Here is an 11,665-nt window from a genome sequence, read left to right on the forward strand (position 1 = left end):
GCGAAGTATGTTATTGTATTTCCTTATGCATGCTGAATCACACGCATCCACCGAGGTATTGTGAGCCTAGCACACTGGGAATACGCCAGGTTCGCTCAAAACATTATTCCCTTTTTATCAGCCAGACTGCGAAATTTGCGTGGATAATGTCTTTCATTTCTCCCATCGAAGGGGGAGGGGACTGAATGAGGAGAGAGGAGAAGGGATTTAACATAGCGAGAGGGAGAAAACGAGATAGTGTCTTCAAGATGGATAAAAACGAGTAAGTACATAATCTGAAGGGTTTTGAAACCACCAACAACTGTATTGATTGCAATTGCAGCGTTTAATGCGCCTTATGTCGTTTTCATAATGTAATTAGAAAGTATGTTTATCATCGATTAGACAGATGCACTCTGTGGTTTCGCGTTTGAAAATAACAATGCTGTGGTCTCCAGCTATGATGTCGGTCTTTTTCCTAAGCATGACTCTAATATGCTTTATTAACTGTCTTGATATTTACAGCAAATGTTGAATTAAGCATAGAGGCGGTACACTGCGTCGACAGTGTGCTATTTCGACAAGGATTTCCACCTTAAAAAATAGATCATATATATTGTGTCGGAATCGTTGCACAAAGACTCATTAAATGCATGATACGCTTTTTAAAATGGTGTCTGTATTATGGATAAGATCTACTTTGTTCATTCATAAAAGCCGGCGTCAAGTCTGAATGACAACGGTGGGCATTGTCGTGTTGAAAAGGCTCTCCTATTTCACGAACATGAAACTTTCGCATTTTGTGTTACCGTGCAAAGCTACAAGTGAGGGACGACATGTTTCTACATCTTGAATATTTAATTAGTCACCGGCGTCCATCATTGTTGTCATTGCATTTGCGTGAAATGTATTAACGGTCTATTTCGTAGCTGTAGTCTAATTTATGTTTCCCATATGTTAACATTGGAGCAGCCTTCAGCGTCAACATAGAGTAGAACACTTCCGGGAAACCTTTCAAAAGAAAAGCATAACGGTCATAACATGTTTTTAGGGAACTTGTAAATGTTCAATCTTCCCATACAGCCCTCTTTTATCATATTTTATAAATACACTTTTTCAGAAAACAAAATAATGGAAGCTATGTTACGATATAATCATATAGGCCTAACAATAAGACTTAGGCAACTATAATATTTGAATACATGATTTTGACAACATGCTTCTAATTTAGAGGCCTCATTTTTCTATCACATAAAAAAGAGTGAAACCGCAAGTTTAAACTATTAAACACAAACTTTTTGAACAACATTACGGAGAAAAACTATTTTACCATTGCTTCTTGAGTCTTTGAATGTTCTTGGCATACAAGTTTGAACAATTTGTGTACTGAATGTAATGTTAGGGCATTACTGAAACACTTTGAGGCTTTTCTATTCTGGGGTCCATTAAACAGACTTTACATAGAGGCAATACAACAAAAACAAACTAACATTGTAACCATAACATTACAGAATGAAGTAGGCTAGGACCAAACTAAAACACACACACTGAGATGAACATACAAACATTACAGAATAAAACACGAATACACCTACACGCATAAAGTGCATAACATGGCATTACAACATACACAGGACACAACTAGAGACATATAACACCAGCTCCTGACAATTCAATGATCATTAATGTGAAATAGTCACATGTCTCAAACGGTAATGGTAAAGTCGATTTAGTAACCAAAACAACTATTTCAACAACAGTACATGTTGCTCCAGTCTCTCAAACAAATTGCGATTTAAAGTTAAGTTAAATCAAGTGTAACCCGTTTACTCCGTGACAAATGTCTGCTGACTTCCTGTATCGTCCTGCCCGCGCTGTCCTATGTTTTCATTTGCGGATGTAGCGCTGGTAACCCGACTAGACAGACAGGTAGTGATGCGGTCCGAGGTCCGCGGCGGAGCGATCTGCGCGACGACAAAGACGAGATGTTGTTAGCAGGGAGATCCCATTACAGAGGACGCATGTTGTAATATGGTCGAAACAAAAGCGTAAGAAGCGGTAGGCCTTCCACAAAAATAAGCCTTAAAACCCAATCGCAGTAACTTTAAGTGGATTTATAGGCTACTCGCGTGGGAAATGGAGAAGAAAAGGTGGGATTGCACTGCTCTCCCCAAGGGCTGGAAAATGGAAGAAGTGACCAGAAAGTCGGGTTTGTCAGCTGGAAAAAGCGATGTCTATTATTTTAGGTACTAAACGAACGGGGGCTTGCAAAACTTTTAGCTGCACAGGACACAAGAGTTTGCGGAAACAAGACAGGAGTTGATAATTGGGAGGGGGGGTCTGTGTAAAGTTTGTGATGGGAAGGGGGGGGTCTGTTTGCAGCGGGGTAAAAAGGCCACCAATGGTGAGATAGAAGGAGTGTGTGCAGGCTAGTAGTAGTAGCTGCAGCAGGCCTTATGATGCATTACACTTCCTCTCAGTTAATACTCTTTATTTCCCACTGAAGTGAATCAACAACGCCAGATTTGTTTTCATTTAGCAGAGGAGAAGAGCAAGATGAGGAACAGAGGCAAGAAAGGGGGGAGGCGGGTCGGTTGTATAGTTTGTGGTAGGCTAACTGTACACTCGTACTGCTGTTTACTGTGGTGTGTGATGTAAGATTTGCATGAGTTACTAGCACGAATCCACCCACAGTTTTGTTGGTCATTTCTCAGGATTTGTAAAGATAATGTTGCTTCCTCAAGTGGAGCTAAAATGTTTTCATTTAGAAACATTAGTGACATTGTGTTAATTGGTTCTCAAAGTTATATACAATGTTGTTGAACCTATTATACTAAAATATATATGACGCATAACATGGCTTGGGGTAGAGTGTACATCAAAGATTGCATCCATTTCACAACTTAACGTGATTTTTAGTGACATTGCTCATTTGGATGTGCTCTGCTTCTGTTTGCTTCTGACTTGTTGCATGTTGTTGTTGATGTTTGTAGTTTTTCTGTCTGCTGTGTGCTTTTTAAAGTGTGACCTGTCAGTTCTCCCTGCCGTCGTCTCTGTTTGTTTTTTGACACCTTCTCTGTGTTTTTGTAAAGAGATGATATACGAATGTTTTGGTTTCTCATGCCTCTGCCTCCTCGCCAGTCCATCAGGGAAGAAGTTTCGGAGCAAGCCTCAGCTGGCCCGTTACCTTGGAAACCAGATGGACCTCAGCTCCTTCGATTTCCGCACGGGGAAGATGCTGATGAGCAAGCTGAACAAGAACCGCCAGAGGCTGCGCTATGATAACAACAACCAGAACAAGGTGAGACAAATGGACTCATGATGACCAGCTACTGACTGACATTCAAATTCAATTCAAAGGTTTTATTGTCGTATGCACAAAGCTACAGTGTAGAAATGGCAATTACATTCTTCTGACCTGAGCTCCTCCAACAATGCAACATATATAATAAAATACAAAAATACAAAATACATCTACAGGCGGCTGTGGTGCAGTGGATAGTGTGTTGCTGTTCGGATCAGGGGAGCACAGGTGCAGTCAGCATGTAGTTGTGTCCCTGGGCAAGACACTTCACCCCAAATTGCTCCTGTGGGGATTGCCCACAGTATTGAGTATGTAAGTCGCTTTGGATAAAAGCGTCTAACAAGTAACATGTAATGTAATTAAATGTAATGTAATATACAACTGATGGTGACCTTGACCCTGTGTCATGCATGAAAACAAACTGTAAATATGACTGAAAACACACCTGTTTCGACGGCACCTTGACATTTAAAAAAACAAAATCTTAATATAGCTTTTAAGTTTGATGTAGTCCAAATTGTTTTGACTTTTTTAAAGTTAAGAGTAAGAAGTACTTGCAGGATTCTTGATGGTTCGATTTGCATCCTCTTGTCTAATTGCACTCATGATAAGTCTCTTTGAATAAAAGCGTCAGCTAAATGACATGTTATATACTAAATAAAGCATTCATATATTGAGAACTGCAGGCGAAAAATAAATTAAAATAAATTGCAGATTAAAATCACATGTTAGGTTTTAGTCCCTATTTTTTGTTTGTTTTCAAAATGTTTTTATTTAAATCTTCTGCAATTATTCCCAGGTATGGGCAAACATATTCTGCATTATTATGAAACTATAAAAACGTAGGATCAATAACAATGATTGTAACAGTAATAAAGCAAGGCAGCCCATTCCTACCACAGTTCATCCCATTGACTATCTATTTGTTTATGAAGTCAGGAGTTAGTCACAATAATAACTGCTTGTTCTGTTGTTTGGGTGTTAATAATAATAATAATAATAATAATAGCTTGCATTTATATAGCGCCTTTCAAGGGACCCAAGGTCGCTTTACAAGTAATAGGGCAAAAACAAACATAACAAAAGTCAGACAGACAAAACAACAGATCGATTAGGGGCCGAAAGCCTTGGCAAACAGATGGGACTTGAGGGCCCTTTTGAAGGCGTTGAGTGTGGGGATGTTGCGAATCTCCGCAGGGAGAGCGTTCCAGAGGGTGGGGGCTGCCACACTGTAGGCTCTGTCCCCGAAGGTTCGCAGTTTGGTGCGGGGGGTGGTAAGCAGGCCAGAGTCTGAGGACCACAGGTTCCGGGGTGGGGCATGTGGGTGAAGGATGTCCGATAGGTACTGGGGGGCAAGGGCATGGAGGGACTTGTAGGTAAGGAGGAGTACTTTGTAGGATATACGGAACTTGACCGGCAACCAGTGTAGGTGGATGAGGGTGGGAGTGATGTGCTGCCACGGCTTTGTGTGTGTGAGTACCCTAGTTATGTTATGAAAGTACGTCTTATAAATGGTCTTTTTAGTGCCACTGATTGAGAATAATATAATACCTTTCATGCACAAAGCAGCCCAAAATGCTTTACAGAAAACATAACAACAATATTCAAATAATATTAAAATGAATACAGAACAAGATAAAACATCTACAGTGATAATATGTTAAAATAAAACAATAAAAGCAAACTAGAAAAAATACAGTAATACATGGACAATGATACTAGAGAGAATTTAATACATCAGCTTCATGTCATGACAACCAACTGCCTATCCATATGTCATGTTCTGTCTCTTTGATCATTTTACATTCTCCTGTCTCCATCCTGGCCTCATTCTTCCTCTGTTTTCTTCAGGGTAAACCTGACTTGAACACGTCGCTCCCAGTAAGACAGACGGCCTCCATCTTTAAGCAGCCTGTTACCAAGGTTACCAACCACCCAAACAACAAAGTGAAGACGGACCCTCAGAAAGCTGTGGACCAGCCCCGACAGGTAAACAGCCGTCACCTGTTACTGTTTAACATCCCCCATACAAACAGTGTTATCTAATGCTGAATGGATATGTGCTAATATGAAACTGGTCGGATCAGACTTTGATTTAAATATGTTGGTGGTGTATTTGTTCTTTTCATTGCTCAAAGTGGTTTTATATTTACATTTTAAATGGTATGTTAAAACTGCCTGCCGCTAATATAACTTTTTTTATGTTTACAGCTGTTTTGGGAGAAGAAGCTCGGCGGTCTCAATGCTTTTGACATTGCAGAGGAGCTGGTGAAAACAATGGAACTGCCTAAAGGCCTTCAAGGTAAAATAAACACGTTAAACATCGATTCTTCAGAGAGAAAAAACGTTGTTTATTGTGAAGTTTAAATGTCCATTGTTGGGATAATCAAAAATATCCTCACATGAATGACTTGAAAAGGCTGTCTAACTCACTATCATAGCAGAAAAGTAAAAACAATGTATACGGAAAGAACAGTCACGCATTTTTTTTTATGCAACTTTATATTTTGTAATTATTAGTTTTTCTCCAATTTTCACTAAAACAGTAATGACATATAATTGTTTCGTATCTGTGAGGCAATTAAAAATATTCTTTCCTTCTGTCATGCCATTAAGAAGATTATCTGTATAATACCGTGAATTACCATTACTTTGGCCACAATAACTGTAACATATTTCATATCATCCAATGACTACATGTCCCTCAAACATTTATTCTTTGCAGTCTTAAAGGGCCCATGTCATGCTTTTCCGGTTATTACCCGTCCCCTTGTGTGTTATGAAGGTTTTTATGCATGTAAACGGTGTGCAACGGTGTCAAAACCCTCAAAGTACACCCTGTAGCGAGTAAAACTCTAACACAGAAAATACCTCCGCAAAACGCCTCGTTGGAGATACGTCATTGTCCATTTGATTCTTCCATTTCGTTCGTCGTAGTTTACAGAGATGCTGTATGAGAAACCAATGTGAGTTTGGAAAATTGCACAATATAAATCTATTCTAGTAGACCTCAACAATGGAATTATGATCAGTGGAAATGGCCATGACATGGGCCCTTTAACATGTTACTGATCCTGAGCAGAGATCCAGCTTTGATGTCTCTTCATAGTGTCTGATAACTCCCTGTTGCTCCTCAGGTGTGGGTCCAGGCTGCACAGATAAGACCCTCCTGTCGGCCATCGCCAGCGCTCTGCACACCAGCGCCGCTCCCATCACCGGCCAGCTGTCTGCAGCCGTGGAGAAGAACCCTGGAGTCTGGCTCAACACCACACAGCCGCTCTGCAAGGCCTTCATCGTCACTGATGAGGACATCAGGTGAGCCATCACCAGGGTCCCCGCGGATCCAGTCGCGAGATGATTCAACATTTATTTTTTATTATTATTATTATTATTATTATTATTATTATTATTATTATTATTATTATTATTATTATTATTATTATCCTGTGTTTCCCACATAATTTGATTCTATTTGTAGGGGCACCGCACCCCCCCCCATGCAAATGAGCCATAATCTCATTAAATATGCGCATATTTTAATCCTTTCAGGAACACAATTCTGAACATTGGATAAAGCCAGGTTCAAAATTCTTGTTTCATTTTGTAGTCATATTAGAATCTACAGTTTTTACAGAAGGGATTTTGGATATCTCTTTTTATCACTCCATAAATCAGAAAATACTGTCAACAGCTCTAAAATATCAATTTTTGCCATGTTTTTAGGTATAAAATGTTATAATTCAGGCTATGAATGATACATAAACAAACCCTTCTGTAAAAACCTTCAGAATATTGATAGGAATATAACTGGAAGGTTTGGTGTATGCAAGTGCTACTGAAGTGGACATTTCTGACTCAGAATATGAGAAAAAACTCATTTTGAGAAAACGACCTCACAGCAAAGATTGCTGTGAGGCGCTACCTAAACCCTCCTGTTCTTTGGATGACAGCTTGCGCCTCGACGCACTCCATGAAGGTATTTCATGTTCAGGGTCATTTGTTTTTTGTCTAACATTGCTTCGTGCAAGTGACAATTGTTGTCGTCTTCTCTATGAACGTTTTTTTCACTGTTCTTTTGCCAGTTTGAGATTTAAATTTCCAGCGAAAGCTAAACCAGGAAGTGTTTTAGCACACCACGTGACGCATCTGAACGAATCACGTTGTCAGAAATTGACACCAGCCAATGAGATTTAGTTTTTTGTTTTAAGACCCCTTTTGTACTTTCACGATTGGTTGCTGATACAAAGGAAATGACCATATTTGGATCCGATGAAATTGTGCAGGAGAGACGGAGCTTTCGAACGATACCTCTGATTACAGTAGGCGCGTTCACACCGCAGTACTTTTCCCACTTTAGTTCCGATATAGTTCCGAAATGTCGCGTTCACACCAAAAAGAGCCGGAACTAAAATGAGTTCATGAGAACCTTTTTACCCCCTTTTCCGTCCCTGCTAGAGAGCAGGTACTTTCGTGGGAGAAAAAGGTTCCTATGTCTGATTGGCTGGGCGGAATGCAAACCACGCCCCGTAAAACTCCCAAAAAGTTTTGTGAAGCCGCCATTTTATTATCCTCGCATTAGCATTATTAGCATTAGCCCAGAGCAGAAACGCAGAGAGACTAACTTATGGCAACACAAAAGAAAACATGGGAGCGGTGGAGTGATGAGGATGTGAAGGCGTTCTGGCGATTTACTCGGAAGTCCTCAACGCCGGGGACTTCCGGCTGGGGACTCCGGGTGGCAGTATACGCCGTGAAGTTGTTTGCGGCCTGCCAGTAAACCCAAAGCAGAAGAAGAAGAAGTGACGTCAGCGGCTTCATTTGCCTAATCCTCCCTCAGGGAACTTATTCCGGTGTGAACGCGATCTGTACTTAGTTCATGAGAACTAAAGAGTTCTCATGAACTAAGTTCTGCGGTGTGAAAGCGCCTAGTGTGCAAACAGCGGTCGCGGTACTTTATGTTACGTTAGAAAGCTAACTTTTGGTGAATTTAGGAGAAATCTACAGACGCAAATATAAACACCTAAATGTGTATTTTGTACATTTTCCTTCCAAAAGCCTGAAAGAAAACATGTTATGGAATCAAAATAGCACAACATATCAAAATTGACCAGTGCATGAAAAACGATGTTTTTGCCTGCCGTGTCTTGCCTTAATGAGTGAGGCAATTCATGTGGCGGGGGGTCTCTGGCACAGTTATTTTGGGGGTCGCGGGCTGAAAAGTTTGGGAACCCCTGATGTAGTTCATCGATTACTTTGTATTGGTATTATTTGTTCCTTTTTAGAGGTCTTAAAAAGGTCTTAAATGTCATTACATTTGTACTTAAAAATAGTGCAGATACCCTGCATCACACAACACATCCACACATTGATCACCTGTTGTGGATTTTTGTGTTTTACAATGTTAAGATCCTGATTGTTGGAGGAATATTTTGGATGTTTTGAAGTGGGTTTGGTGAGGTACTTTCCCGAACTTGGCGTATTCCTCAAACTAGATGTTTGGAGAAGCAGACAAGTTTACCAGCACAGGAGCAAAGCAACCCAATGGACAGGTGGAGCAGTAAAATGTATTTTAGCCACCCCAAAGAAAGACAAAAAAAATGAGTTTAAGTGTACGCTACACTTAGAATAATTTTTAAATGTAGTCAGATCCAAAATGCGTTTCCTCATTTGAACTTTTTTCCGTTTTGGCTTTGGGAAGAAATGCATCAACGATCGATGTGCCTGTGTAACAGTTGGGTTACAAATCTTGCTAAGATATTCTTCAGTTTGTCTAAAAACAAAACAAAACACAAATAATAAAGCACTGTGAATAATCGAATAATGCACCGTTTATAAAATATTGGCGTCCATTTGATATGCTTATGCACAATAACAACTAAAAAGTTTGAATCACAAAGACATAATGAAGAAATCTCCTATCTGATTGAGTTGAAATGAACTTGACGATTTCCCCATCCCTTCTTGTTGTCTGTTCCACAGTCCATCACCAGTGACCCGGCTCTTTGTAAAAACACACCATCGGTTGTGTGCTGATTCAGTGGCTGTTCTAGGCATCTGTAACTGCCAATTGTAACCACTTCCTGTTGTGTTGGTGTTTAGGAAACAGGAGGAGCTGGTGTACAGTGTGAGGAAAAGGCTGGAGGAGGCCCTGATGGCCGACATGATGGCGCATGTCGAGGAGGCTTCCAATGACGACGAGGCTCTGAAGGACGACGGCAGCGAAGATATGGAGAGTGTATAGCACAGGTTGGTTAAAATATAGGACTTAATTTAACCTTTAATTAAACCAAGGGAAGTTTCATTGCGATGAAAAATCTCTTTCACATGTTTTTTGTATGAATCATGGCCAAGATAAGCAGCAGCACAGATGAAGGCAACACATAAAAAACAGAGCATATCATAGTCACAATCAGAAACATTACTAAATAAAATATCTTCAGTTGCCTGCTGCTTGGGTCAGTAAGAAGCACTTTAAATCTGTTGAGAGAGACCATCTCCCTGAGTTTCAGCTCATATTGCAGCTAGTTCCAATCTACAAGTGGTCAAGAAGAACCATCCAACCCGAGCATACAAGGAGCAATGCAGTGTTCAAGGGTTTTAAAGTTTGGAATAAATCACAGAGCCACATGGGAGACAGTATCCAAAGAGTGTAGGCATTAAGAAGATGCATTCAGATAAACATCATCACCATAGTCAAGCCCAAACATGAAGGTTGCAGCACAAACAGAGCTTGTTTCTAAAGTAGAAACGTAGCTAGCTGCAGATCAAGGCGTATTGTGAGTGTTGTATTACTACCTGTTTCCTCTAATTGTCAATCCTCTCCTCTTGTAGGGATTTGTTCAACGCCCGCACACATGATCATGAACAGTGGGAGTCTACAGCAGTCCTGCCCTGATGAACTGTCCCCGAGTATCTGCGTTCAACCCTGACCTAACCCGACTAACACCAGTCCTGAACGACCTAAAGAACTGTCTTCCCCCGAGCCAAAAAAACGCTGGGAGTCTCAAATGCACCTATTCATCATTACCTCCACTGGATGGGACTCCTTGACTTCAACGACAATTAAATTACATATATATGAGCTGACATTTTTAAAAATTCCCTTGAACTTTCGAATATTAAAAATAACTTATCTACAGTGTGTCAAATTCAGTGTTTGATGAGAAGCGTATTTTTTACTGAGAGGCTTTGAATGGGTTTGTATTAATTTAGTGATAATCAGATCCAAACATTTTACGTCAGCTAAATGTTAATCTGGTTTCCTCTTTTTTCTTTTTCTTTTAGGGCAGATGGAAATGAATGTTTTGTATTTTTGGCATGTCTCTCTTTCTTTTTATTAATTGAACAGTGCTCTCCAAGAGTTGTCTGACACAAAACACAATGTTTTCTAGTCAAACCAGTTGAGCTGTAACAATAATAAGTTAATTGAATAGGTGCCAGCCTGCAGTTCTCCTGTTGATACTAATGCAGACGTTGTAGTTTGAATCCTGTGTTGATCCATCGGAGGGCACAGTAAAGTTTTTATTGTTGTAGTTTCAAGGAAATCATGTACTTTATGACAGCTGTGTCATCCTGTGAGTAATGGTTATTGACCAAAGAGGTCGTTTGGAAGAGGGTTGTTTGACATTTATGTAAAGTCTGCGTGGTATTTTTACCGTAAGCGATTATATTGGCTATGCCGTTGTAAAATTAATATAAGGAAAGTAAGACATGAGTGGGATGAGCACAACGGGAAAGATATAACTTAAAACCCGTTATTATGGGTGCTTACTGATGTTGTAAATCATGGTTGTTTAGGTATTGTTTCTGTCCGAGTCAATCCAGGTTTTTCTTTATTGTTTCAATGTTACCAGCATAGAATATATTTCCACGTTTACCACACACATGCTGCCTCCATGTAAACCCAGCACACAATTGGTGTCAAAGCAAAATACAGTCAAATCGAGGATTTCATGTCATTCATCATCTGAAGAAAAATTGTTTTGTATTTTATATCCCTGTCAATCATGGTTTGATGTTAAATAATATATCAAGCTAAAATATTGAAAATCCCTTCTCATTATCAGCAGGCTGATGCTGAATGAATTTGATTGTATTAATTATTAAAATGAGTTGAAAAGTCATTAATTCTGTTGCTACTGTGTTATTTTCTAATTGTGATCGTTTAACTTTGAGGTGTTCCCTCATCTAAGTAAGGGGGATAATATGGAGGACGTTCCAAATGTTGCTTCACAATCATATCTTAAAGGGGACCTATCATGCAAAATGCACTTTTGTACGTCTTTTATACATGAATATGTGTCCCCGGTGTTCCAGGGAACTCACCAAGTGTCAGAAAACACAACCCTCTCTATTTTCCTCCATACCCAAATCTCTAAAAAA

At 39.8% G+C, this 11,665-nt stretch overlaps 1 protein-coding gene across 5 annotated transcripts; it reads left to right on the forward strand.

Annotated features, from left to right (window-relative positions):
- The first annotated feature begins 58 nt into the window (after positions 1–58).
- mbd3b (methyl-CpG binding domain protein 3b) lies at positions 59–11,406 on the forward strand. 5 transcript variants are annotated; one of them, XM_034147020.1, is made up of 8 exons: positions 234–262; positions 2,519–2,587; positions 3,121–3,280; positions 5,135–5,272; positions 5,495–5,585; positions 6,421–6,598; positions 9,383–9,529; positions 10,115–11,406. In XM_034147020.1, the coding sequence occupies exons 1-7, from the start codon at positions 249–251 to the stop codon at positions 9,522–9,524; spliced, it is 792 nt and encodes a 263-aa protein (XP_034002911.1). In that variant the 5' UTR covers positions 234–248; the 3' UTR covers positions 9,525–9,529; positions 10,115–11,406. The 5 variants fall into 5 exon arrangements, with proteins under 5 accessions (XP_034002914.1, XP_034002911.1, XP_034002912.1 ...); XM_034147021.1 differs by having other exon boundaries at positions 2,522–2,587; XM_034147023.1 differs by lacking the exon at positions 2,519–2,587 and having other exon boundaries at positions 59–262.
- The last annotated feature ends 259 nt before the right edge of the window (positions 11,407–11,665 follow it).

The sequence above is a fragment of the Trematomus bernacchii genome, unplaced genomic scaffold (assembly GCF_902827165.1).
Source record: "Trematomus bernacchii unplaced genomic scaffold, fTreBer1.1, whole genome shotgun sequence".
NCBI lineage: Eukaryota > Metazoa > Chordata > Actinopteri > Perciformes > Nototheniidae > Trematomus > Trematomus bernacchii.